The sequence below is a fragment of the Ovis canadensis genome, chromosome 1 (genome assembly GCF_042477335.2).
Source record: "Ovis canadensis isolate MfBH-ARS-UI-01 breed Bighorn chromosome 1, ARS-UI_OviCan_v2, whole genome shotgun sequence".
Classification (NCBI taxonomy): domain Eukaryota; kingdom Metazoa; phylum Chordata; class Mammalia; order Artiodactyla; family Bovidae; genus Ovis; species Ovis canadensis.
The window spans coordinates 1,748,150-1,772,660 of NC_091245.1; the positions used below are offsets into that span (position 1 = coordinate 1,748,150).

Genomic DNA, 24,511 nt, shown 5'->3' on the forward strand with positions numbered 1-24,511 from the left:
GGGCTGCGGGCCATGCGTGCCCCTCCGCCAGCCCGTGACGGTCTCCCCGCTCCTTCCAGACACAGGCGCAGGTGGGCGACCATCACCCTCCTGCTGCAGCGAGGCGCCGACCCCAGCCTGTGCCGCACGCCCATGCAGGCCCTCTTCTTCGCCGTCAAGGCCGGGGACGTGGATGGGGTGAGGCTGCTGCTGGAGAACCGGGCCAGGACGGACATCCAGTTCGCGCCGGAGGTGGGCCGGCGGCGAGGGCCGGGGGGGCGGGGGCTGCGGCCGACCCTGAGGGTCACCAGTAGCGTCTGCGCTTCCTGCCTGGCTGTGTCGCTTGTCAGCCAGTTAGGCCTCTCCTATTCAGAGGTGTTGACTTTTGAAAAGGCTCCCAGTCTCGCTCTGGCTGCTTGGTCACCTTCCGGGCCCCTGAGCCGGGTCGCTTATTTCCTCTCTTTTCTTGGGTGTAAGTGCAGGGGTGCAGGGAAGTGGGATTTCAGGTGTCAGACCCAGGAGGATTTCACAGGAACTCTGGGTTCACCGATTGGACTCCATCTTTGAAACCTGCTGGAGGAGGGCGGGGACAGTCGGTCTAATAGGACGCTGGGCCACCAGGGCCTGTGTTCCCGCCTGTCACGCTGGCGGACGAAAGCGTCATGAATCAGAGCAGACGGGTGGGGCTGGGCCGTGTGTTTGTGGTCCCCTGTGGGCGGGCCTCTTGTCCTGAATGTCCCGGGATGACGGGAACGTGGTGCCTTGGGGACCTGAGGCAGGCGGGGGGCAGACGGCCACACTCTCGCTCTGGCTGGGGGCCCCACGGGCCTTGTTCACACAGAACCCCACCCTTGGGCTGATGGCTGTCGCTCCTTGGGGAGCTGGGGCTGCACCCTCACCCACCTGTATTTCCTCTGCAGCTGGGGGCCCTGACCCCTCTCCACATTGCAGCTGCCCTCCCTGGGGAGGAGGGCGTCAAGATAACAGAGCTGCTGCTCCACGCCATCACCGATGTGGACGCCAGGGCAGCCGACCAGGACGACGTGTACAAACAGGGCAAGGTGGGCGTCCGCCCCGTGGAGGGTGGGGTCCCTCTGCAGAGGTCCCTAAGGGGGGTGCCCGACGCTCTGTGAGCCGCAGGCTGGCCTGGATCCGGACGGCATGTGCCTGGACACACCCACGGTCGTCTGTGCGAGCCGGGGCCTGTCTGGGGCAGAGGGAGGCATTGTGGCTTGGGCACCGAGTGTGAACACTCCGCACACAGGCCTGTAGTGTGGGAGAGGCATGCACACTTGATGAACGTGAGTGAGAACCTGCTTCTTCAGGCAGCTCACAAAGCCCAGGGGTCCTCACCGGGGTAGCTGGGCCCCCGGGAGGGCATTCTGTAGGAAGCTCTGTCTCACTCCACTCGGGGGTACCCCTCTGCATCTCCAGGCAGAGGGGCTGCGCTCCCTGGCCGGGTTCTCCCACCCCGCCTCCTCCTAGCCGCCCCTCCGACCCCTGGGCCACCTCTCAGCTGCCGCCATCTGAGAAGGCCAGCCCTGAACCCTGCGGGCTTTGAGCTCCTGATGTGCCTGGGGGAGTCGGGCTGTGGGCCTCCTCGGGCAGCCTCCGGGTCCGCCCCAACCTCAGGAAGCCTCGTGTCCCCAGACCACGGCTCAGGGCCCGGTGCCCTCTGCCAACCTGCTCCAACAGGTGACGGGGAGGCGAATGGACCCTCAGGGGACAGGGCAGGCTTCCGGGTCGGGGGGTGACGCTGCAGAAGGGCCTAGGGGCCAGCGGTGGGGCTTGGAGCTGCTGGGTACAGGTTCTGGAGTGCAGGGCTGGTGAGGCAGAGCTTGCGTCCTGGCACATGCAGCAACCTCCCCACCTCAGCAAGGTCATGCCGAGGCCCCCTCCATGCAGCCCTCCCAGCCTTCCTCCTCCAGGCTGAGCCCCTGGAGCATAGCCGCTCTGCCATCTCATCCTCGCATCCACTCGAGCCTCATTCAGCCCCCAGCGCCCGAGGGCGTGGGGCCGGGAGGGGAGGGTGGGTTCGAGGAGTCAGGGTGGCTCACAGGGCACCGCTGCAGGCCTGTGGGCTGGGGAGGCGGCGCAGCCCTGGGGGAGCTCTGGGTGTGAGCTGCTGCCTGCAGGGGGCACAGGGCCCGGGCAGCACATGGTGGGTCTCTGCACTCTGGGAGGACGGGCTGAGGGGCCACCTTCAACCCCTCTGTCTGCCCACAGCTGGACCTGCTGCCTTCCAGCCTGAAGCTCAACAACGAAGCGGGCCCACCCAGGACCTACTACAGCAAGCGCACATCAGTCCCTGACGAGGGGGGCAGGACAGCCCTGCACGTGGCCTGTGAGCGGGAGGACAGCTACAGGGTGAGGCGGCCTTCCGGGTGTGCGCGGGCGCCTTGAAGCGTCCCCGTGAGCGCACGTCCGTGAGTGTGCGTGTGCCTATGTGCGGGCGTGTGTGTGAGCTTGCAGGTCGGTGTGTGTGTCCGTGTGCGTGTGTGCACACATGCACGTGTGGGGCGGTGAGCCCTCCGCCCTCGTGGGCTGGGCCAGGCCTCCCCGTGGCCACGCGAGCAGAGCCGGGCGTGTCTGCCTATGGCAGCCGTGGTCCAGACCAGGGTCCCCCAGCTACAGACCGTGCTGCCTGAGTGGGCCCCGGGCTCGGGGGCCAGGTCAGGTCGGCAGGGAGCCGGGACACGCGTGCTGAGATAGGATGGGAAGCGCTGTGGGACTCGTGCTAATGGACACGTTATTTCAGAGCACGTGTTGGGGACACGTGACCACACGCAGGCCTGTGTACCTGGGGGTGGGGGCCTGGGTCGCCTCGTGAAGTCACTGTCGTACTGCAGGCGGCGGTCACACACGTCTGTGCTGCCAGCCCATCGGCCCCCGGATGGTGACCCCATCTGGTGCCACTGCCTCCTGTCCACTTTGGGGATCAGCTTGCATGCGGCAGGTGCAGGAACCCTTTGGAGGAGGGTGTGAGGGGCCTCAGGGGAGCTGGGGAGCCGGGCCAGAGAGCCCCTGAGTGCATGATGCTCGGAACCTCCGTTTACCTGCCTGTACAACGAGACAGCAGCAGCGTCACAGGCCTGCAGCAGGTCTTTGTCACCGCCCAGGGTGGGGATCTCACGTGCCACCCCAATGGGGGCTGTGAGGGCCTGCATGGGGGTGGGCACCCGCACAATGCTGGCAAGGGACCACCTGCTCCGGAACATCCCTATCTCACCAATGCATCCTCGGGCTGTGTCACTGTGCCCCCCCAGAGAGGGGCGGCGAGCCCAGGCTGAGGCTGGGGACAGCAAGGTTCCAGGAAGGCAGGCTGCCCAAGGTCCCTGGTCAGTAAATTGGAGGCCTGGGCTTGGAGCACACAGCTCTTTCTAGCTCACATGCCTTTGTCCTTTGTACTGATTTTGGATTTGGAAAAGTTAAGAGGAAACAAAGTCAGGAGACACCATAGGCCACGTCTTCATCAGATCAAGGACAGATCACCAGTGTAAAGTCTAGTGCTAAGACGTGAGGGCTGCAGCCATCCAGCCATCCAGCCATCACGCCTGCATTCCAGCAGGGAGAGTGAGAAGAGGGGAAGCTTCCCAGGAACCCCTCAGCACACTTCTGTGGGCTCCCCTTGGCCTGGCCAGTTAGGCTGGAGAAGAGAGTGGTCCTGCAGGGTGGCCCAGCTGGCCCCTGGGGTCTGCCTGTCTGCAGAGCAGCAGGGGTTCAGCAGAGCGCTCCGTGGCGAGGAGAGTCTGGGTCAACTCCGGCGGGTACATCCCAGAGAGGAGGAGGGGGAAGCCGATAGCTTCCTTGGGGGTGAAGGGCTGAAAGTGCCCCTGTGTTCCTCACACCTGGTGTGTCCTGGTGCAGGGCTCATCCTCTGCCCTGCCTGCCCTGTGCCTGGCCCAGCTGCAGTAGTCTTGATACAGCGGCAACAGCTCTGTTAGGGTCTGCAACAGCTGCAGTCGAGCGGCCCTGACTCTCCTTTCTTCCAATCAACTTCCTCATCACCAACATCCCTGTTTTCCATCTGAAATGATCAACGTTTGGAAAGCCTCTTCTCAGCTTGCGGATCCACCAACCCCGTTCACTACCCAGCATTCAGGGCACTTGTGTGTGCCAGGCAGGGCCCTAGTGCAAGGGAGGAGCAGTCAGTGTCTGGGCTGACGGCACACCATGTGAGATTCCCCTGGAGGGGAGGCGCCCCTGTAACCCGCCGTCCTCCCACCACTTCCGCCCAGTGCTCCAGGGATGTCGTCCGGCTCCTGCTGGCCCACAGAGCCAACCCCAACTTGCTGTGGAGCGGCCACTCCCCGCTCTCCCTGTCCATCGCCAGTGGCAACGACCTGGTGAGCAAGTCCTACTCCACTGGTGTACCTGCACGTGTCTGTCTTGTGCCGCCACTCCAACGCAGGCTCTGGGATGTGCTGTCCTTGAGGTGCCCCAGGGACAGCATGGTGTGATGGCCAGAGGGTCCCTTCCTGCGAGGACGGAGTGCCCCTCGGAGAGAAGGGTGGAGGGAGTAAGTGAGCATGAGGGTAAGGACTCACCCGGGAGGTGCTGACTCAGCCTCAGAGCTCCGGGAGGGCACCCTGGGTGGTTCCCACCTTCCCCGCTGCCAAGGACCATGTTTGTTCTTCCACCCACCCCCCACCCACCCCTCTGACTAGTCACCCAGTCGTCCACTCACCCACTCATCCATCCTCCCAGTCATCCATCCATCCACCCTCCCAGTTATCCACTCATCCACACTCCCAGTCATCCATCCATCCATCCATCCTCCCAGTCCTGCACTTTTCCTTCCTTCCATGCCTTTGTCCACCTGCACGTCCACCTGCCCACCCACCCTCAACCCTCCAGTCTTCATCATCCATCCCTCCTTCTATCTTGTTGTTCAGTTGCTCAGTCATGTCCGACTCTGGGACCCCATGGACTGCAGCACGCCAGGCCTCCCTGTCCATCACCGACTTGCAAAGCTCACTCAGACTCATGTCCATTGACTCGCTAATGCCCTCCAACCATCTCATCCCCTGTCGTCCCCTTCTCCTCCTTCCCTCAGTCTTTCCCAGCATCAGGGTCTTTTCAAATGAGTCAGCGCTTTGCATCAGGTGGCCAAAGTACTGGAGTTTCAGCTTCAGCATCAGTCCTTCCAATGAACACCCAGGACTGATCTCCTTTAGGATGGACTGGTTGGATCTCCTTGCAGTCCAAGGGACTCTCAAGAGTCTTCTCCAACACCACAGTTCAAAAGCATCAATTCTTCAGTGCTCAATTTTCTTTATAGTTCAACTCTCACATCCGTAGGTGACTATTACTAGGAAAACCGTTACTTTGTATGGACCTTTGTTGGCAAAGTCATGTCTCTGCTTTTTAATACACAGTATAGGTTTGTCATAGCTTTTCTTCCCAGGAGCAAGTGTCTTTTAATTTCATGGCTGCAGTCACCATCCATAGAGATTTTGGAGCCCAAGAAAACAAAATCTGCCACTGTTTCCATTTCCACCGCCCCCCCCCCCATCTATTTGCCACAAAGTGATGGGACCAAATGCCATGATCTTCATTTTTTGAATGTGGGGTTTTAAGCCAGCTTTTCCACTCTCCTCTTTCACCCTCATCAAGAGGCTCTTTAGTCCCTCTTTGCTTTCTGCCATTAGGGTGGTACTGTCTGCACAGCAGTCTATGTACCAGGCAGGCACCATTCCAGGCATTAGGTGCTGAATAAAACAGAAGTGTCAAGGATCCTACATTCTAGTTGGGGCAGATGGACCACAGTCTGGTGTGTGACTGTCAGGCAGTAAGTTTATGAGGAAAGTGATGATGGGTGAGGGGAGGAGAATGACGGGGACTCCTTCAGCTGGGTGGCGGGAGGGCCTCTCTGGTGAAATGGCATGTCGGGGAGGCCTGAGGCAGCCATTGTTGGTGAGGGGCTGGGGCTCCCACGTGCCTTCTGCCCGGCCCCTCCACCTCCTGCCTTGCCTCGTGCTCCGAGTCATTCGCTCAGTGGGTCATGCGGGCACCTGCTCTATGACCAGCCCTGGAGTGGGGGGCGGGCAACCTGGAGGAGAGCCTCACCCCAGGTGCAGAAGCTCCCGGAGGGCCAAGCTCGGTGTCTCGGTGTCTCGGTGTCTCAGTGTCTGGAGCAGCTGCTCTGACTCCAGGCTCCCCAGTGGCCCCTGGGCTAGTGACTGGGGACGCAGCAGGGAGCAAGGGAGCCCCGTCCTCTGCACGTGCTCAGGTGATCACGGTGACCAGCTACCCCGGGCAGAAGCAGGCCGGTCCCAGGGACATGGACCAGCGGGACGTGCACCTGACCCTGTGGGGTGAGAGGCCCGGCAGGATCCGGCTGCGTCCCCGGGTGGAAAGCAGAGAGGCGCCGGGACCGCTTCTGAGCAACTGGATGTTGTTCTGAGGAAGCGCTGGACCTGGGCTGCCCTGGGGAGTGGGAGTCTTGGCTAGGGAGCCGCCGTGTGCCCGCCCCAGCCTCACCATCTGAGCCGGGCCCCTTGGGGTGAGAAGCAGGGAAGCCGCCCCGTGTGGCCCCGCTCCGGGCGCTTCCTTCACTTGTTGGGAGGGGGCGTGGCGGGTGCTGACAGGGCTGTCTGTGTCCAGATTGTGAAGGAGCTGCTGTCCTGCGGAGCTGACCCCAACATGCTACTGACCAAAGGCTTGGGCAGCGCCCTGTGTGTGGCCTGTGACATCATCTATGAGAGCCAGAGGAGCCTGGAGAGCAGGCTGGCCCTGGTGAGCCGGGGGTGGGGGGCGGCCCTGGGGCGGGAGGGTAGACGGGGCGGCCCTGGCGGGCGGGGGCTGGGGTCTGCGCTGGACCCTCTGGCCCTGCCTGTGGCAAGGCGCTTCGCGGCACTTCATGGGCTGTTGCTCTGTGTTCAAGACTCGATGTTCCAAACACTTGAGAAAGTACAAACAATTCTTGCCTTTTATAGTTTATAGACCTAAAATATGTTAGTGGCAAACCCACTCAAAAGGCCGGACAAGAGTCCCTAGTTTGTCTTGAGAGGCATTGGGCTTGGCTTTGGTCTGGCTGCAGGACTCTAGAGTTTTCAGTGACAGAAACGGATGAGCAGGGATCCAGAAGCTGTATGGGGGGAGTGGGGGGATGGGGAGCTGTGCCCTGAGTGGGGGGATGGGGAGCTGTGCCCTGAGTGGGGGGATGGGGAGCTGTGCCCTGAGTGGGGGGATGGGGAGCTGTGCCCTGAGTGGGGGATGGGGTGCTGTGTCCTGAGTGGGGGATGGGGTGCTGTGCCCTAAGTGGGGGGATGGGGTGCTGTGTCCTGAGTGGGGGATGGGATGCTGTGTCCTGAGTGGGGGATGGGGTGCTGTGTCCTGGGGGGGATGGGGGAGCTGTGTCCTGAGTGGGGGATGGGGAGCTGTCCCCTGGGTGGGGGATGGGGGAGCTGTGTCCTGGGTAGGGGTGCTTTCTCTGCTGGAAGCAAAGCTTCACTGGCAGCGCCCCCAGAACCCAGGGTTTTTGTTTGTGAGGAAGGAAGGTTGAGTGATGAGAGGCTGGTGAGTCACTGAGGCCACCTTGTGTCTCCCCAAATAGCGGCCCTGCTGACCCCTGCTCAGCAAATGTGGCTTCTGAGCTCCTGTAGATGACAGCTGGGTTCTTGTCTGTCACTTTGAGCCTTGTGGTTTGTGGTTCTGTCAGCATTTCTCGATGAGACTGTGAAACCAAAGAACTTCTGTGCAGCACAGCATGCTTCCTTGTCGTGGTCTGGGTGGGCGCCTCTGACGGATGCTGTTTGCTATGAGTGCAGTTGGTGCTGCGTCAGAAGTGGAGGACCTCGCCTCGGGGTGTGCCAGGGCCCAGATGCACACACATGTGCATGTACAGACACATCACATGCCTGTGCACAAGTGCGCAAGCCCCCGTACACTCACACAGCTGCTCTCTGCAGCCACACACACGCATGCACACACATTCACACGCCTCTGAATACGTGTGCAAGCACACACACACTCACACACGTGTAGCTGGTCTCTGCAGCCAGGCACACAGCGCCCGTGGTCTTACTGAGTGCCCTGGTGGTTGGATGGATGGTGAACATGTACGGACTAGGGCTTTTGGCCTCTTTAGCCCACAGACCTTGAGAACAAGTCACAGGTTCCCTTGCTCATTCCCCAGGCGGGGCGCGCTTGTTCCTGTGTGGGGTGGATGGAGGCTGTGTCCGGGGTCAGTCTGGAGGCTCAGGCGGTCTGCCCGCCCTTCGGTGGTGCTAAGCACAGGATGAGTGCGCGTGCCCTGCTTCTGCTTCCTGGCCTTCAGAAGTGGCAGCTGGGCTTCTGGCCTTTCTGTATCTTGTTGTCCATGATCTGCCCCCACTGCCCGTGCACCCGGCCGTTGTCTCCAACAGACCGCTTGGGGTTTGCCCTCCCACCACCTGCAGCTAGTGGAGTGGGGCCAGACCTCAGCAGGGTGCCCTGGGGGCGCGCTTGGGTCAGGGAGGGCCGCCCGAGGAGCCGGCCAGCCCTCAGACTCGGCCTTGCTCTGAGGGCTGCTCTGAGGATACACCACTCTGGTGTCTCGTCCGTCTGTCTTGTTTGTCTTGCTGGCACTCCGCACACCTGGGAGTCTGGCCCAGCTGGGTTGTGCAGGGGGCAGGAGCCCGGCCCTGCTCTCCTGCTGGGGGTGAGGACCCCCTGGTGGCTGGGGCAAATGCAAGGCTATGACGTGGGCTCTGTTCTCCACAGATTGACCGGCTCATTAATTATGGGGCTGACATCCTGAACCCTGTGACACTTTCACAGGGGGACAAAACGGCTGTGGGCACAGCGGTCGACTATGGGTATTTCAGATTCTTCCAGGTGGGTTGAGTCTCTCAGTGGTGGTGGGGGTGGACTGGGGCTTTTAGCAACTCTTGGGTAAGGCGGGCCAAGTGTCCCTCATGCCTCTGACCAAAGTCCTCCCCCGGCTTCCTAGAAGGGAAAATCCAGGCCCCCCAAGCATGTGCTGCCAGCATAGCTGCCTCTGTGCCAGCTCTCTGAGCGTTATCCTGGTCTGTCCTCACAATCATCAGCATGACCACAGTGTATCCCAAACAGTGTTGGGCCTGGGCCAGGGCTGCTGGACCTGCTCCCCCTGGGGGACTGGGGGCCAGGTGCCCCGTGCTCAGAGGTGGTGACTGGCGCTGGATTGCAGGACCGGAAGATAGCCCACTGCCCCTTCCACATGCTGATGCCCGCAGAGCGGGAGACATTTCTGGCCCGGAAGAAGCTCCTGGAATACATGGGCCTCCAGCTGCGCCAGGCTGTCTTTGCCAAGGAGTCCCAGTGGGACCTGAAGGTGCTGCATCTAAGCAAGAGAGGTAGGTGTGGTGGTGCTCGGGCAGGCTGGTCACGTGGGTGTGCTGGGCAGCCAGCGGGGTGGGCAGCCGCCGCGGGCTCCTCAGGCAGCTCAGAGCTGACCCGGAGGCCCCCGTGGCCTGAGTGTGTGTGACAGGCTTTATGCATCGTGGAAGAGCATGGGGGCCTTGTGCTAGGGGCTGCATCCCCCGAAGGTCTGGCTCCAGGAGGCTGTGTGGGGTGGGCCAGGAGAGGACACGCCTGCTGGGCCAGTGTCCACCTGGCCCTCAGATGTTCTGCCAAGGATGTCTGCAAGGGGAATTGAGAAGGGGCTTCTTGGGCTGGGGAGGAGAGCCTGGGAAGAGAAATTGGGAGGTCCCATCACAGGTCTGGGAGCATCACCTTTGCCCAGTGTCCCAGCCGGCCCCACCCCCTGCCTCCCCTGCTGCCATGGTGGGGGACACGACACCTGAGGAGGGGCGATGTGCCGGCACCGGGGGTGGGGGCGAGGGACCGTGCCCTGCGGTCTGCTTGGTGAGCTGCGCCGTGGGGGTGGAGCCGGTAGACAGCCTGGTCTGGGGGTGAAGCCCTGGGTCACCCTCTCCTGAGGGCCCTGCGTGGTCTAGCCCCATGGCAGAGCCAGCCTGAGCTGCGGTCTTGGGTGAGAGCCGGGCGGGTCCTCGGGCATGGGCGAAGGATCCATAACCCCATGGTGCACAGACAGGGAGCTTGTCTCCTGGCTCAGCTGGTGAAAGAGAGTGGACTCCCCGGGAAGCCCATGGGCCCAGGGGAGGGGCTGTGCCTTCCAGGAGATGGGGTGGGGCAGGGCGTGCGGCGAGCCTGAGGCATGGCTGCCTGCGTAGGGGGCTGGGGACCGGTGGCCTCTCCTCAGCCACACCTCTGCTCCTGTCCGCTGCCCAAAACCTGCACAGCGGGTGATGGGGAGACAGAGGTGGTGCCGGGGGCTCTCAGAGAGCAGCTGGGAGGGGGGACCCCGATGCCCCTCCGCCCTGCCGAACTTCCTTACATGTACCCCGCACCCTAAGCCCCCCAGCAGCACCCCCGCCCTGCCCACCACCTACGCGTGTGCTCACACACACATGGACCAGCCTCTCCACCTCCCCCACCTGCCAGGCCCCCATCCACACACATACATACACACACAACCCCCAAGCCCACACCCACCCACCTTTCCACACACCGCCTGACTGCACCCTGCAGCCCCGAGATACCCACCTTCCATACACAGCGCTCCTCCCTGCTGCACACACACTCACACACTAACACAAACCTGCCAAACCCCTCCACAAACCAGCGCACCCTCAGATAATCACCCACCTCTGTCGCGCACACACACCCCAATATCCAAACTTCCTGCACACGCAAAATAAGACCCCTGTTCCCCAGCCCACAAATAGTTACTAACCAGATGCCCACCACCCGCTCACACACATCCCTGCCAACTGCTCACCTCCACCACCCCTCACACTCCTGTCCTCACACACCCGCTACCCCAGCCCAGCCCCCACACAAGCCCCCAGGGACCAACCTCCTCACCGCCCCCCCACGCACCCACACCATTATTCCCCACATGCACACTCATCCCATCCTTCCCCACAGAACCTCCTTGCACACTGTCACACATACACACCCACCATCCATCATAACCGCCCCCCCCACGCTCACCAGCCCACCCACAGCCACGCACGTCCATTCACCCTCACACCAGCTTGTGGCCGCCAACCCCTCACAGCTGCGTGCCCACACACGACCTCGCTGTCCCGTCGGGTCAGGGGCTGTAAAGGTACTGTGGCCTGAGTTCAGCAGGGCGGGAGATGCTTGGCCAACAAGCAGGGGTTTGCTCAGTTCAGGAGGCTGGAGACGGAACTCCAGGGGCCAGGAGCCGGTGCGGCCAGTTCTGAGGAGGGCCGCTTCCTGGCTCCTCGACGCCGTCTGCCTGTCCTGTTCTCACAGGGGAGGGAGAGCGTGCACTTCCTATTTTTACAGGGTACTAATTCCACCAGAGGGCTCTGCCCCCATCACCCCAAAGCCCCCATCCAAGTCCCGTGGCCCTGGGGTTAGGCTTTCAGCAAATTAATCTTGGAAGGATGCAGGTGTGTCCATAACACCCCTCCCCAGCCCTGACTCAAACACGAGCCTCCCCTACCCTCTCACCTACACACCACCCAACGCACAGATGACGAGTCAGCCCCAGAGGGGAGCAGTGATGATGGGAAATGAACAGGCCCCCAGTGAGAAGTGGGCACCGCTGGGCACATCTGCGTGGGCGCGGCGGAGAGAGGCGAGCAGGAAGTGCCGCGGAAGGCACCATGACGAACACACCCAGAGTCTGCTGAGAATCGCCAGCCTATGCATCCAGAGCGCTTAGTGGACTCCCAACAGGATACACGCAGACACCCACAAACAGGCACGCGACAGTTAGAACACTGAGAGCCGAGCGACTCACCACACGGGGCCTCGGGGAAGCCAGCAGCTGGCCCCTCCTCAGAAGCCACGGATGCCAGGAGGCAGTGGCATGGCGCAGTCAAGCGCTCAAGGCGGGAAGCTTCAGCCGAGAATGCTAGGTCCAGCAAAGCCGGATGGAGGCGACAGAAAGGCATTCCCGAAGACAGCACCCTTGAGGACTTGTCCCTCGTCGCCCTGCTTTACAGGAAGTTCTAAAGCACGTGACTCTGGATGGAAATCAAGTCATCCATGTGAATAAAGAGCACTGGCAAAGCCAATTGTAAAAATAAAAAATAAATGCATGTTTTCTTAACAGATTTAAAAAGAAATTCGCATGATTTCTATATAAGCATTTTATAAAAAAATTACTATAAGCATATATATATATATATGGATTTTATTTATTGTAATCCTGGTGGCTCGGCTGCGAAACAATCCACCTGCAATGCAGGAGACCTGGGTTTGATCCCTGAGTTGGGAAGATCCCCTTGAGAAGGGAATGGCTGCCCACTCCAGTATTCTGGCCTGGAGAATTCCATGGACTGTATGGTCCATGGAGTCGCAAGGAGTCAGACATGACTGAGTGACTTTCACTTTCACTTTCAAGGAAATAACAAAAGTATAGTTTGAAATAATTGAAGAAATTAAACGTTACATTTAAAAGTATCCACTTAATGCGAAAAAGTAAATAAAGGCGGAGTACAAGGACAAAAATACGAGACACATAGAAAACAAGATGTGAAACCGCAAAGGCAAGCCCAGCTGTGTCAGTAACGACATTAAGTCTGAGTGGGCTAAATAATACAGTCAAGAGGCAGAAACCAGTAGATTGACTAAGAATAAGAAAGATCCATTTACATGCTTCCCACAGGAGGCATATTTTCGACTCAGTGATACAAATAGATTGGAAGTAAAAGGATAAAAGAATCTTGCCTCGTGAAAATAACAACCGCAAGAAAGCTGGAATAGCTATACCCATATTACCTAAAAATGGACTTTAAAGCAAAAATATTACTGACGATAAAGAGGGACATTTTTCAAAGATGAAAGAGTCAATCAATCAGGGAGATAAAGTAATTATACACCTATATGCACCTAACAGCAGACACCCAAATAACCAATGAAAAGACACACGTGAAATGCAAAATAAATAATTCAATAATAAAATAGTTGGAGATGTCAATTCCCAATGTTCAATAATTTGTAGAAAATCTAGGCTCAGAATCATAGAGAAAAGAAGATCGAGCAATACTGTTAGACCAGAGGACAGGGAGTCCTGGCAAGCTACAGTCCACAGGGCCACAAAGAGTCGGGCACGGCCGAGTGGCTGAACACGCACACGCTAGACCAGAGACCTCGTGCATTTACGGAGCACTGTGCCCACCAGACAGCTGACGCATACTCTCCTCAAGTGCACGGGGGACGTTGTCCAGGGCAGACCGTGCGCTCGGTCATCAGAAACCCCTCCCCACAACAAGGCTCCTAATACATTTATAGGCATAGAAAGAATGCAGATGAGGTACTCTGGCCACAGCGGAATGGAATTAGAAATGAATATGACAGGAAGACATTTGGAGATATCACATAAAACAATACGCTTCTAAATAACCAGGGGTCAAAGAAGAAATAAAAAAAGCAATTAGAAAGTACTTTGATCTGAATGCGGAAGAAGACAGCATACCAAAACTCACGGAGGGCAACAAAGCAGCGATCACAGGGAAATGTGTAGCTGTGGATGCCCAGGCTGAAAAGAAAGACAACCTCAGTCAATACCCTAGCCTTGTTCCTTAAGACACTGGCGAAGAAGAGCTCGCTACACCTAAAGTAAGCTAGTTGGCCAGCTAGAGAAATGTATGTGTGTCTTTTAGAGAGAATATTAGTGAAAGACAGGATAGAAAAATAATAGAGAAAATCAGTAAACCTTGGAAATGGTTCATTGAGAAAATCAGGAAAACTGACACATTTGGCTAGATTTACCAGGAAAAAAAATGCAGACTCAAATTACTGAAATCAGAATGGAAAGAGTAGGCATTACTACCAAACATCTAGGAGCGAAAAGAATTATGAGAGAATATTATGAACAACTTTATGACGACGAGCTGGAGCAGCAAGATGAAGTGGGCAAGTTGCTGAAATCATGGCATCTACCACAACTGACTGAAGAGGGAATAAAAAATCTGCCCAGATTCATAACAATTAAAAAGATTGAGTAAGTAACAAAAAACCTCCGAGCAAAGGAAAACCCAGGTACGGATGGCTCCATTGGTGAACTGTACCGAACATTTAACATGGAATTAGCACAAATCCTTTTCTAATTCTTTCAAAAATGAAAGAGAAAGGAACATTTCCTAACTTATTTTATGAAGCCTCGTTACTGATTCCAAAGCCAGGCAATAGCATTATAAGCAAACTAAAGACCAATATCCTTTATGAATATAAATGCAAAAACCTACAACAAAATACGAATGAACTGGGACTTCCCTGACAGTCTCTGTGCTTACCGTGCAGGGGCATGAGTCCCATCCCTGGCTGGGCAACCAAGATCCCACGTGCTGCGTAGTGTGGCCAAAAATATACATACAGTAGCAAGCCAAACTCAGCATCGTGCCAAAGAACTGTCTACCATGACTGAGTGGGATCCACTCCAGAAATGCAAGGATGGTTTAACAACAACATAATTGTCAATGTAATATACTACACTATTAAAATGGAAGAGAAAATTCAATTGATGTAAAAAAAAAAACTGATGCAGAAAATCCAACATCCTTTCATCATGAAACACACAACACAGAGCAGAAGGGCATTTCTTTAACCTGATGGAGGGCGCCTGTGAGAAACTCCCCCAGCCAACATCAAGTTAGTGCCCCCAAGGTCAGGAAGAAGACAGAAACGTCTTCTCTCCCCACTTCTGTGTAAGATTGTACTAGAGTTGTAAACTATGCAATTAGACAAGAAAAATGAAGGAAAGGGATCTAATTCGGGAAGGAGAGTTAGAGTCGCCTCTTGCTTTACGGCCAGCTCCCCCGGAAGCCTCGCTCTGCCCGGAGGCTCGGGAGGGCGCTGTGGCCCTGCCCGCTCTGTTACTCACAGAACTGCTTGGACCCCTCAACAGCGTGGGGAGTGGTCCTGGGGGCTGGGGGGCATGAAGAGCGGGGAGGGGGGTCTCCCACATTCTCTACTGTCCTGGCCAACGGGTGTTTCTTTGTGGGGTTCCTACATGTTAAGGGGTGCCAGGGGAGTGGAGGATGGGTGGCCTTCCTTGAGAGGACTGGTGCATTGTCTAAGCATAAGAAAGCAGAGGGGTGTGGTTGAGCATCAGGTGATTACTGTGGGGGGGCTCGCTGCTCTGCTGTCCCCCAGCCCTCTGGGCATCCTGTCGCCAGTGGCCAGAGAGCAGAGCCAAGGGTCTCCAGACCAGAGGGGCGCATGAGCTGGCCAAGGCCAGAGGGGAGCTGTTGCTGCCCTGTGGCCGTTAAAAGCGGAGTCAGGAACCCGGAGCTGGGGCCGACAGCCAGGAGGCTTGCGGAGCTCGGGGCATGGGTGCAGGAGCAGGGGCACACAGCCCGCTCTGTGCCCTCGGACCTGCTGGGGGCCGCTCAAGCGTGGTGCTGCCCGCACTGCCGGCCTCGCAGGGCCGGGGAGGGGGCTTACCGGGTGGTGGAGGCGGGCAGCACAGTGCTGCCCTCCACAGGTGGGCATCATGTGTGACCGGGGGCCGTGGAGGCTAATGCAGGTCTCTCTTGGTGCAGCGGAGCTGGCCCCCTGCCTCCGGCTGAAGCGGAGGGGTGGCATGCCCAAGGGCCAGGACTTGCCAGAGCAAGAGCAGTAAGTGGCTGGGTGGTGCCCTGCTGAGTGGTGCTGCTGAGCCTGCCGCAACCTCCCTGCCTGGGGCAGCGTCGCTCCCGAGAGGCCCAGCTCTGCTGCGGGCCGTGGCTCAAGCCAGGATGGGGGCACGGGGGGTTGCAGGCTCACTTGTGGACTGGCCTGGGTGGCTCTGGGTGGGTTCCATGGCCCCCGGGGAGGGGGGGTGGCTAAGTGGGGGTGAGCCCAGCTCTGGCTGCTCAGAGATTCCCCCCACCCCCGTCAGGCCGAGGCCCTCCTCGCCCCTCCACTGCTGGCCCCCTCGGGCCCCAGCTCTGCCCCGTCCCTGCAGTTACGGGCAGCCCTGCATGCCCAGTGCTGTGTTATCCCCACGGGCATCCCAGACAGTTTCTGCCCAGGACACCCTGGTGGGCAGGGCGGGGGTGGGCAGGCGGGAGGGGGAAGGGCATGCACCCAGCTCACTGTCCCCCGGCCCCGAAGCAGATCCGCCCAGAACCAGACACTGCAGACTCCTGCACCCCTCACCACGGTGATGACGGGGGGTCCCTGCATAGGGGCTGCCATTTCCTGCCCGGGGGGTGTTGGCCAGCACAGGGTGGGGGCTTGTTTCCTGTTCTGGGTAGCGCTGGGCTGGACACACTTAGACCAGGACTCGTGAGCTGTCCGCTCTGAGCGCAGGACGTGGCGGGTCCCGGCGCCCAGGGCCTCAGGCACACGCGCCGGGCGCCCCTGCCCGCCCGCCCCCTTGCAGGATTCCCTTCTTCAAGTTCTGCTACCAGTGCGGCCGCTCCGTCGGGGTGCGCCTGGCACCCTGCACCCGCTGCTACGGGATCCTGGCCTGCAGCAAGTACTGCAAGACCAAGGCCTGGTCCGACTTCCACAAGAAGGACTGCAGCGCCCTCATGGCCATTGGTGAGGCCAGGGGCGGCTGGGCTGCTGCGGGGCCGGGAGGGGGGCCCCGGTCATGCCCCGGAATCTCCCCAGTTCCAGCCGCTTCGTGCGATTCCCGGGGAGGGGGCCTGTGTGGGGACAGGGAGGCACGCAGGGAGGAGAGGCGGGGGCTGAGGGCGGTGGCTCTCCCTGGCCCTGCTGCTCCGGCGAGGCTGCTGTTGGGCAGGGTGGTGTGCAGACCTGTGCCCTGGGACGTGGCCAGGCGGCTTGGGCCCTGTTGGGGTCGGGGGGGGGCAGGGGTGTCCTGCCCTTTCTTAGGCTCTGTCCTCGGCTCCAGCGGAGAGGCTGGATGGACCCCTGCCCTTGGGCCCGTGCCCCTGGAGCTCTGATCCACAGCATCACCTCCATTTCCCACTCTGTGAAATGGGTCTTTTAGTAACAGACTGCTGTGGGGGGCACCCTGGATCTGGCCACAGTACCCTCACCTCGGGGGCTGCAGGACAGAGGCCTGGGTCATCTCTGAGGAGCAGTTGCCCTGATAGCTGGTTCTCACCGTGTATCCTGCACGCGCGTGAGCTTTGAGCAGAGCGCGCCTGTGCAGCGCTCACCCTAAGTCGGGCCCTGGGCTCCGGGTGCCCCTGCTGCGGTGGGACGTGGGGGAGCCGAGAGCAGAGGCTGCTCTGGGCGGCGCTTCCAGCAGCAGCCACTGGCCTGCGTGGGCACGTGGGCCCCTTGGGGACGGCCCAGCCCCTCACCCCCAGGCCCCCTGCTCCCTGCCAGTTTCTTGTCCAGGGGAGCAGCAGGAGGAGGAGTCCTGGAGGGTGGATGGACCTCAGTGAAGAAGTGGCGCTAGGCTCCGTGGCCAGGAGGGCTGGGCCGCTGGCCCCCCTGCTGGCACCTGCCCGTGGAGCCGCCTCTGGGCTGCTGGCCCTGAGGACTCTAAGGTGGGGGTCTGCTCGCTGACCCTGAAATAAAGCAGCCCCCCTGGAGGGGTTTTAACCCTCTCCACCCTGACCCGGCTTCCCAGGTGGCGCTGGTGGTAAAAGAACCCGCCTGCCAGTGCAGGACACATAAGAGACCCAGGTTCGATCCCTGGGTGCGGAAGATCCCCTGGGGGAGGGCATGGCAACCCACTCCAGTGTTCTTGCCTGGAGAACCCCATGGACAGAGGAGCCTGGTGGGCGACAGTCCATGGGGTCCCAAGGACTCGGCCACGACTAAATCGTCAGCACGTGCGCACACACCCCTACCCAGGCCAGGGGCTCTGCGTCTGGCCAGTGGTCTCGCTGGCCCCCTGGCCTCGGCTGTCTGTCGGGAGAGCAGGGCAGTGGGTGCGCATCAAGACTGGAGCGTGCTCTGAAGGTGCCGCCAGGAGGTGGGGGTGTCTGGGCTCATCACGGCTCACGGGGTGGGGCGGCACCTCCTGTTCCTGCCCACGGGTCCAGGCTGTCCGCTGGTGGCCAGGGCATCCGTTTCTTCCGTGCGCATTTACTAAATGTCTGCTTTGCCAGGGCTGTTCTAGGGGGGCTGGTGGATGTGGGAATCACCCCCAACTGATGGAGGGGAAACTAGAGGGTGACCGTGAGCCGGGAAGGAGGGTCCCCAGGTGGCGCGTCTGCCCCCATGGAGGGGCGGGAGGAGGGGTGGTGAGGCGTGAGGGCAGGGGACTCCATCTTCCAGCAGGAAGGTGGAAGGTGCTGCTGAGAACAGAATGGTGGCGGGGTGGGCAGGTGGCAGAGGAGACGGGGTGGTTGGAGCCCAGCCGGGGAGGACCCCAACCCAGCAGGCTTTTCGCTGGTTAGCGTGGTGTCTGCAGCCATGCTGGTTTGGCCTGATTTCCGGAGTGTCTTGTCGAGGAGCGGGCTCCCTCGTGAGGCTCCCTCCTTCCCCGAGGGACGTTCGCTGGGGCCGTCCCGCCTGCTGCTCCCGGCAGGGCTGAGGAAGGCAGCTGGGCAGAGGAGAGGGCCTGGCCGTCGCCCTGGAGCTGGGCTAGCTGTGCCGAGGGGCTCCCCGTGGAGGCTGGGGGTGGGCCTCTGCACCTGCCTCAGCCAGTTCTGGCTGCAAGCCACCCTGGGACACGTGACATGGCTGTGGAGTGTCTTCCTGGAGGAGGGGGACCTGGGTGCCTCTCACTACATCTGCCAGAAGGAAAACTTTCCTAACGATGATGTCTTATGAGTTGTAGAACACGTATACACAAAAGTAAGAAATGGGCAATGACAGTTATCCCAGCACCTGGGAATCACGCGGCTGGCACTGTGGTGCGTGCTTCCAGTTTCAGCCGAGAGTCTATACAGACGCCGGTGGGAACAGTGACAGACGTTATTGTCTTGGGCTCCAAAGTCACAGTGGATGGTGACTGCAGCCATGAAGTTAAAAGATGCTTGGAAGAAAAGCTCTGACAAATCTAGACAACATATTAAAAAGCAGACACATCACTTTGATGACAAAGGTCTTTAAGTCAAAGCTATGGTTTTCCCAGTAGTCACGTATGGATGTGAGAGTTGGACTGTGAAGAAGGCTGAGTGCTGAGGAATTGATGCTTTCGAGCTGTGGTGTTGGAAAGGACTCTTGAGAGTCCCCAAACCAGCCCATCCTAAAGGAGATCAGTCCTGGGTGTTCATTGGAAGGACTGATGCTGGAGCTGAAACTCCAACACTTTGGCCACCTGATGCGAAGAGCTGACTCATTGGAAAAGGTCCTGATGCTGGGAGGGATTGAGGGCAGGAGGAGAAGGGGACGACAGAGGATGAGATGGTTGGATGGCATCACTGACTCAATGGACATGAGTTTGAGCAAGCTCCGGGAGTTGGTGATGGACAGGGAGGCCTGGCGTGCTGCGGCCCATGGGATTGCAAAGAGTCGGACACGACTGAGCGCCTGAACAACAGAAGGCATCATATGTAACATGTGTGCACACCACACACACGTGCACACCTACAGTGGGAGCGTGGTCACGCTGTAATCTAGGCTGTGTACATCTGTGCTATTTATCTGCAACATCATTTTCCCCAAATGAAGACAGTCTTTATTCTGGTTGTGCAAGATGAAGTCAGCAGAAAGCATCCCAGTCTACTCAAGGATAACGCCTTAACGTGTTTCAACTTTAATCTGTGCACACGGGCACACACGCACATATGTCCTCCAGCACCCCGTGCACAGGTGTGTGCTTTTCCATGCACTCCATCCATCATCAGAACAGAAAGGTGCACTTTGAACCTTAACCTGCCTTCCTAGCGCCCTGTGGGGTCCTGTCACTTCCACGCAGGAACCCCAGCATGTCTGCCTGATGCCCCTTTGATGGGAATGTAGGTTCACCGTCCACATGTGCAAGGCCGCTGCACACACGCTGTTGGCCCGTTTTCCACTTTGTCTAATTCCCGGGGATTAGCTCTTCACACCTTGGTTCTGTGTCCATGGCTCGCCCTCTGGAGGTCATTGGTCGTGTCCCTCCCCCGCCCCGCCAGCCCCGGGCTCTGGTGGTGTCGGCCCGTCCAGTCCCAAGGGTGCCGCACCCGTCAGCTCACAGCTCACTTCCACACGCCGATTCTGCATTTGTTTTCCCCCTTGCCTGCTTCTCCTGGGGAGGTCTGCTCTCCCTGACTTGTGAGGACCCCCTAAAGCACACCCCACCCCGTCTCCAGCTCCCATGGGAAAGGCCTTCTCTTGGTTGAACTTGGCCACGTGGAAATGTCTGCTCTGTGGTCCACTCCATCCGTCCTGTCCTTGAGGGCCCAGTTTGCTAGTGAGCTTAGGAAGCAACCCTGGATGAAACTGTACGAGGCTGCGCTCAGATTCTACAAACGATTTTCTTACACTGTGGTTTCACCTGCTTACCTGTAGCTCTTCATTCTTTCTGGAGCTATTCTCCACTCTTCTCCAGTAGCATATTAGGCACCTACTGACCTGGGGAGTTCATCGTTCAGGGTCCCACTTTTTGCCTTTTCATACTGTTCATGGGGTGCTCAAGGCAAGAACACTGAAGTGGCTTGCCGTTCCCTCCTCCAGGGGACCACGTTTTGACAGAACTCTCCACCGTGACCTGTCTGTCTTGGGTGGCCAACACAGCATGGCTCACAGCTTCACTGAGTTAGTCACGGCTGTGGTCCATGCCATCAGTTTGGTTAGTTTCCTGTGATGTGGTTTCCACTCTGTCTGCCCTCTGATGGAGAAGGATAAGAGGCTTATGGAAGCTTCCTGATGGGAGAGACTGACTGAGGGGGAGACTGGGTCTTGTTCTGATGGGCAGGGCCATGCTCAGTGAATCTTTAATCCAATTTCCTGTTGCTGGGCCGGGCCGTGTTCCCTCACTGTTTGACCTGAGGCCAAACTATGGTGGAGGTGATGAGGATAATGGTGACCTCCTCCAAAGGTCCCATGATGCACTGCTGTGCTCAGTGCCCGCGACCTTGCATCAGGCCACCGCCAGCCCACACCTCTGCCGGAGACTCCTGGACACTCACGGCAAGTCGACCCCCTGTGGGGTCACTGCCCTTCCTCCTGGGTCCTGGTGCACACAAGGTTCTGTATGTGCCCTCTAAGAGTCTGTTTCCTCAGTCCTGTGTAAGTTCTGGCAGCTCTACGGTGCGGTTAACAGCAACCTCCCCCAAGAGGGCTTATGTCATACACAGTCTGCTGCACCCAGAGCCCCTGCCCCTGCAGCAGGCCATGCTGACCCGCACCTCCGCAGGAGACACTCAAAGACAGTTCTGGCTCAGTCTCTGTGGGGTCTCTGGGTCCTGGTGGGCACATGGTATGTTTGAGCCCCCAAGTGTCTCTGGCAGGTGTGGGGATGATTCCCAGGACGATTCCCAGGACAATTCCCAGGACGATTCCCAGTTGTGGGGACGACTCCAAGGTGTGGGGATGACTCCCAGGTGTGGTGATGACTCCCAGGTGTGGGGATGATTCCAAGCACGGTTTTGCCCCTCCCACCATCTCTATGGCTTCTCCTTTGCCCTTGGACATGGGGTATCTCCTCACAGTCCCTCCAATGCCTGTGAGATCAGTGGGGAAATAACTCCAGAAAGAATGAAGAGATGGAGCCAAAGCAAAAACAATACCCAGTTGTGGATGTGACTGGTGATAGAAGCAAGGTCTGATGCTGTAAAGAGCAATATTGCATAGGAACCTGGAATGTCAGGTCCATGAGTCAAGGAAAATTGGAAGTGGTCAAACAGGAGATGGCAAGAGTGAACGTCGACATTCTAGGAATCAGAACTAAAATGGACCGGAATGGGTGAATTTAACTCAGATGACCATTATATCTACTACTGCGGGCAGGAATCCCTCAGCAGAAATGGAGTAGCCATCATGGTCAACAAAAGAGTCCAAAATGCAGTACTTGGATGCAATCTCAAAAACGACAGAATGATCTCTGTTCGTCTCCAAGGCAAACCATTCAATATCACAGTTATCCAAGTCTGTGCCCCGACTGGTAATGCTGAAGAAGCTGAAGTTGAATGGTTCTGTGAAGACCTACAAGACCTTCTAGAACTAACAGCCCCCAAACGATTTTTATTATAGGGTAATGGAATGCAAAGTAGAAGTCAAGAGATGCCTGGAGTAACAGGCGAGTCTGGCCTTGGAACGCGGAAGGAAGCAGGGCAAAGGTTAAGAGTTTTGCCAACAGAACGCACTGGTCATAGGAAACACCCTCTTCCAACAACACAAGAGAAGACTCTACACATGGACATCAGCAGATGGTCAACACCCAAATCAGCTTGATTATATTCTTTGCAGCCAAAGATGGAGAAGCTCTATACAGTCAGCAAAAACAAGACTGGGAGCTGATTGTGGCTCAGATCATGAACTCCTTATTGCCAAACTCAGACTTAAATTGAAGAAAGTGGGAAAACCACTAGAGCATTCAGGTATGACTTAAATCCCTTACGATTATACAGTGGAAGTGAGAAATAGATTTAAGGGACTAGATCTGATAGACAGAGTGCCTGATGAACTATGGACAGAGGTTCGTGACATTGTACAGGAGACAGGGATAAAGGCTATCCCCAAGAAAAAGAAATGCAAACAGGCAAAATGATTGTCTGAGGAGGCCTTACAAATAGCTATGAAAAGAAGTGAAAGGCAAAGGAGAAAAGGAAAGGTATACCCATTTGAATTCAGAGTTCCAAAGAATAGCAAGGAGAGATAAGAAAGCCTTCCTCAGTGATCAATACAAAGAAATAGAGAAAAACAATAGAATGGGAAAGACTAGAAATCTCTTCAAGAAAATTAGAGATAACAAGGGAAATTTTCATGCAAAATGGGCACAAGAAAGGACAGAAATGGTCTGGACCTAACAGAAGCAGAAGATATTAAGAAGAGGTGGCAAGAATACACAGAGGAACTATACAAAAAAGATCTTCATGACCCAGATAATCACAATGCTGTGATCACTTACCTAGAGCCAGACATCTTGGAATGTGAAGTCAAGTGGGCCTTAGGAAGCATCATTAGGAACAAAGCTAGTGGAGGTGATGGAATTCCAGTTGAGTTATTTCAAATCCTGAAAGAGGATGCTGTGAAAGTGCTGCACTCAATACGCCAGCAAATTTGGAAAACTCAGCAGTGGCCACAGATCAGTTTTCATTCCAATCCCAAAGAAAGGCAATGCCAAAGAATGCTCAAACTACCGCACAATTGCACTCATCTCACATGCTAGTAAAGTAATGCTCAAAATTCTCCAAGCCAGGCTTCAGCAGTATGTGAACCATGAACTTCCTGATGTTCAAGCTGGTTTTAGAAAAGGCAGAGGAACCAGAGATCAAATTGCCAACATCCGCTGGATCATGGAAAAAGCAAGAGAATTCCAGAAAAACATCTATTTCTGTTTTATTGACTATGCCAAAGCCTTTGACTGTGTGGATCACAATAAACTGTGGAAAATTCTGAAAGAGATGGGAATACCAGACCACCTGACCTGCCTCTTGAGAAACCTGTATGCAGGTCAGGAAGCAACAGTGAGAACTGGACATGGAACAACAGACTGGTTCCAAATAGGAAAAGGAGTACGTCAAGGCTGTATATTGTCACCCTGCTTATTTAACTTCCATGCAGAGTACATCATGAGAAACGCTGGGCTGGAAGAAACACAAGCTGGAATCAAGATTGCTGGGAGAAATATCAATAACCTCAGATATGCAGATGACACCACCCTTATGGCAGAAAGTGGAAAAGAACTAAAAAGCCTCTTGATGAAAGTGAAAGAGGAGAGTGAAAAAGTTGGCTTAAATTTCAACATTCAGAAAACTAAGATCGTGGCATCCGGTCCCATCACTTCATGGGGAATAGATGGGGAAACAGTGGAAACGGTGAGAGACTGTTTTTGGGCTCCAGAATCACTGCAGATGGTGATTGCAGGCATGGAATTAAAAGACACTTGCTCCTTGGAAGAAAAGTTATGACCAACCTAGACAGCATATTCAAAAGCAGAGAGATCACTTTGCTGACAGAGGTCTATTTAGTCAAAGCTATGGTTTTTCCAGTAGTCACATATGCATGTGAGTGTTGGACCATAAATAAAGCTGAGTGCCAAAGAACTGATGCTTTTGCACTGTGGTGCTGGAGAAGACTCTCGAGAGTCCCTTGGACTATAAGGAGATCCAACCAGTCCATCCTAAAGGAAATCAGTCCTGAATATTCATTGGAAGGGCTGATGTTGAAGCTGAAACTCCAATACTTTGGCCACCTGATGTGAAGAACTGACTCACTGGAAAAGACCCTGATGCTGGGAAAGATTGAAGGTGGGAAGAGAAGGGGATGACAGAGGATGAGATGGTTGGATGGTATCACCGACTCGATGGACGTGAGTTTGAGTAAGCTCTGGGAGTTGGTGATGGACAGGGAGGCCTGGCATGCTGCGGTTCATGGGGTTGCAAAGAGTTGGACATGACTGAGCGACTGAACTGAATTGAACCTGTAACTGTATAGTCAGCCTAGTGACTGGTGCAGGGCATGAGCGCCGCCTGGCTGGAGCCACTTCCCGGGGTTAGTGGCAACTGAGTGTCCCCTTCCGTCTGCTGCCCGTCCTGGGTGCTGGCCGCACCGCCCGGGA

General features: G+C 57.2%; 1 protein-coding gene across 16 annotated transcripts in view; it reads left to right on the forward strand.

Annotated features, from left to right (window-relative positions):
* ANKMY1 (ankyrin repeat and MYND domain containing 1) overlaps nucleotides 1-24,511 on the forward strand; it is a 60,881-nt gene that overhangs the window by 22,915 nt on the left and 13,455 nt on the right. For 5 of the 16 annotated variants that reach the window (XM_069602071.1, XM_069601900.1, XM_069602490.1 and 2 more), the window contains 9 exons: nucleotides 60-231; nucleotides 900-1,040; nucleotides 2,206-2,346; nucleotides 4,218-4,325; nucleotides 6,586-6,717; nucleotides 8,686-8,799; nucleotides 9,134-9,299; nucleotides 15,492-15,567; nucleotides 16,316-16,476. In XM_069602071.1, the coding sequence (XP_069458172.1) occupies nucleotides 60-231; nucleotides 900-1,040; nucleotides 2,206-2,346; nucleotides 4,218-4,325; nucleotides 6,586-6,717; nucleotides 8,686-8,799; nucleotides 9,134-9,299; nucleotides 15,492-15,567; nucleotides 16,316-16,476 (1,211 nt within the window). Of the gene's footprint in view, nucleotides 1-59; nucleotides 232-899; nucleotides 1,041-2,205; nucleotides 2,347-4,217; nucleotides 4,326-6,585; nucleotides 6,718-8,685; nucleotides 8,800-9,133; nucleotides 9,300-11,473; nucleotides 12,072-15,491; nucleotides 15,568-16,315; nucleotides 16,477-24,511 lie in introns of those variants that run through there. The other 11 variants (XM_069602127.1, XM_069602434.1, XM_069602997.1 and 8 more) reach the window with 8 other exon arrangements.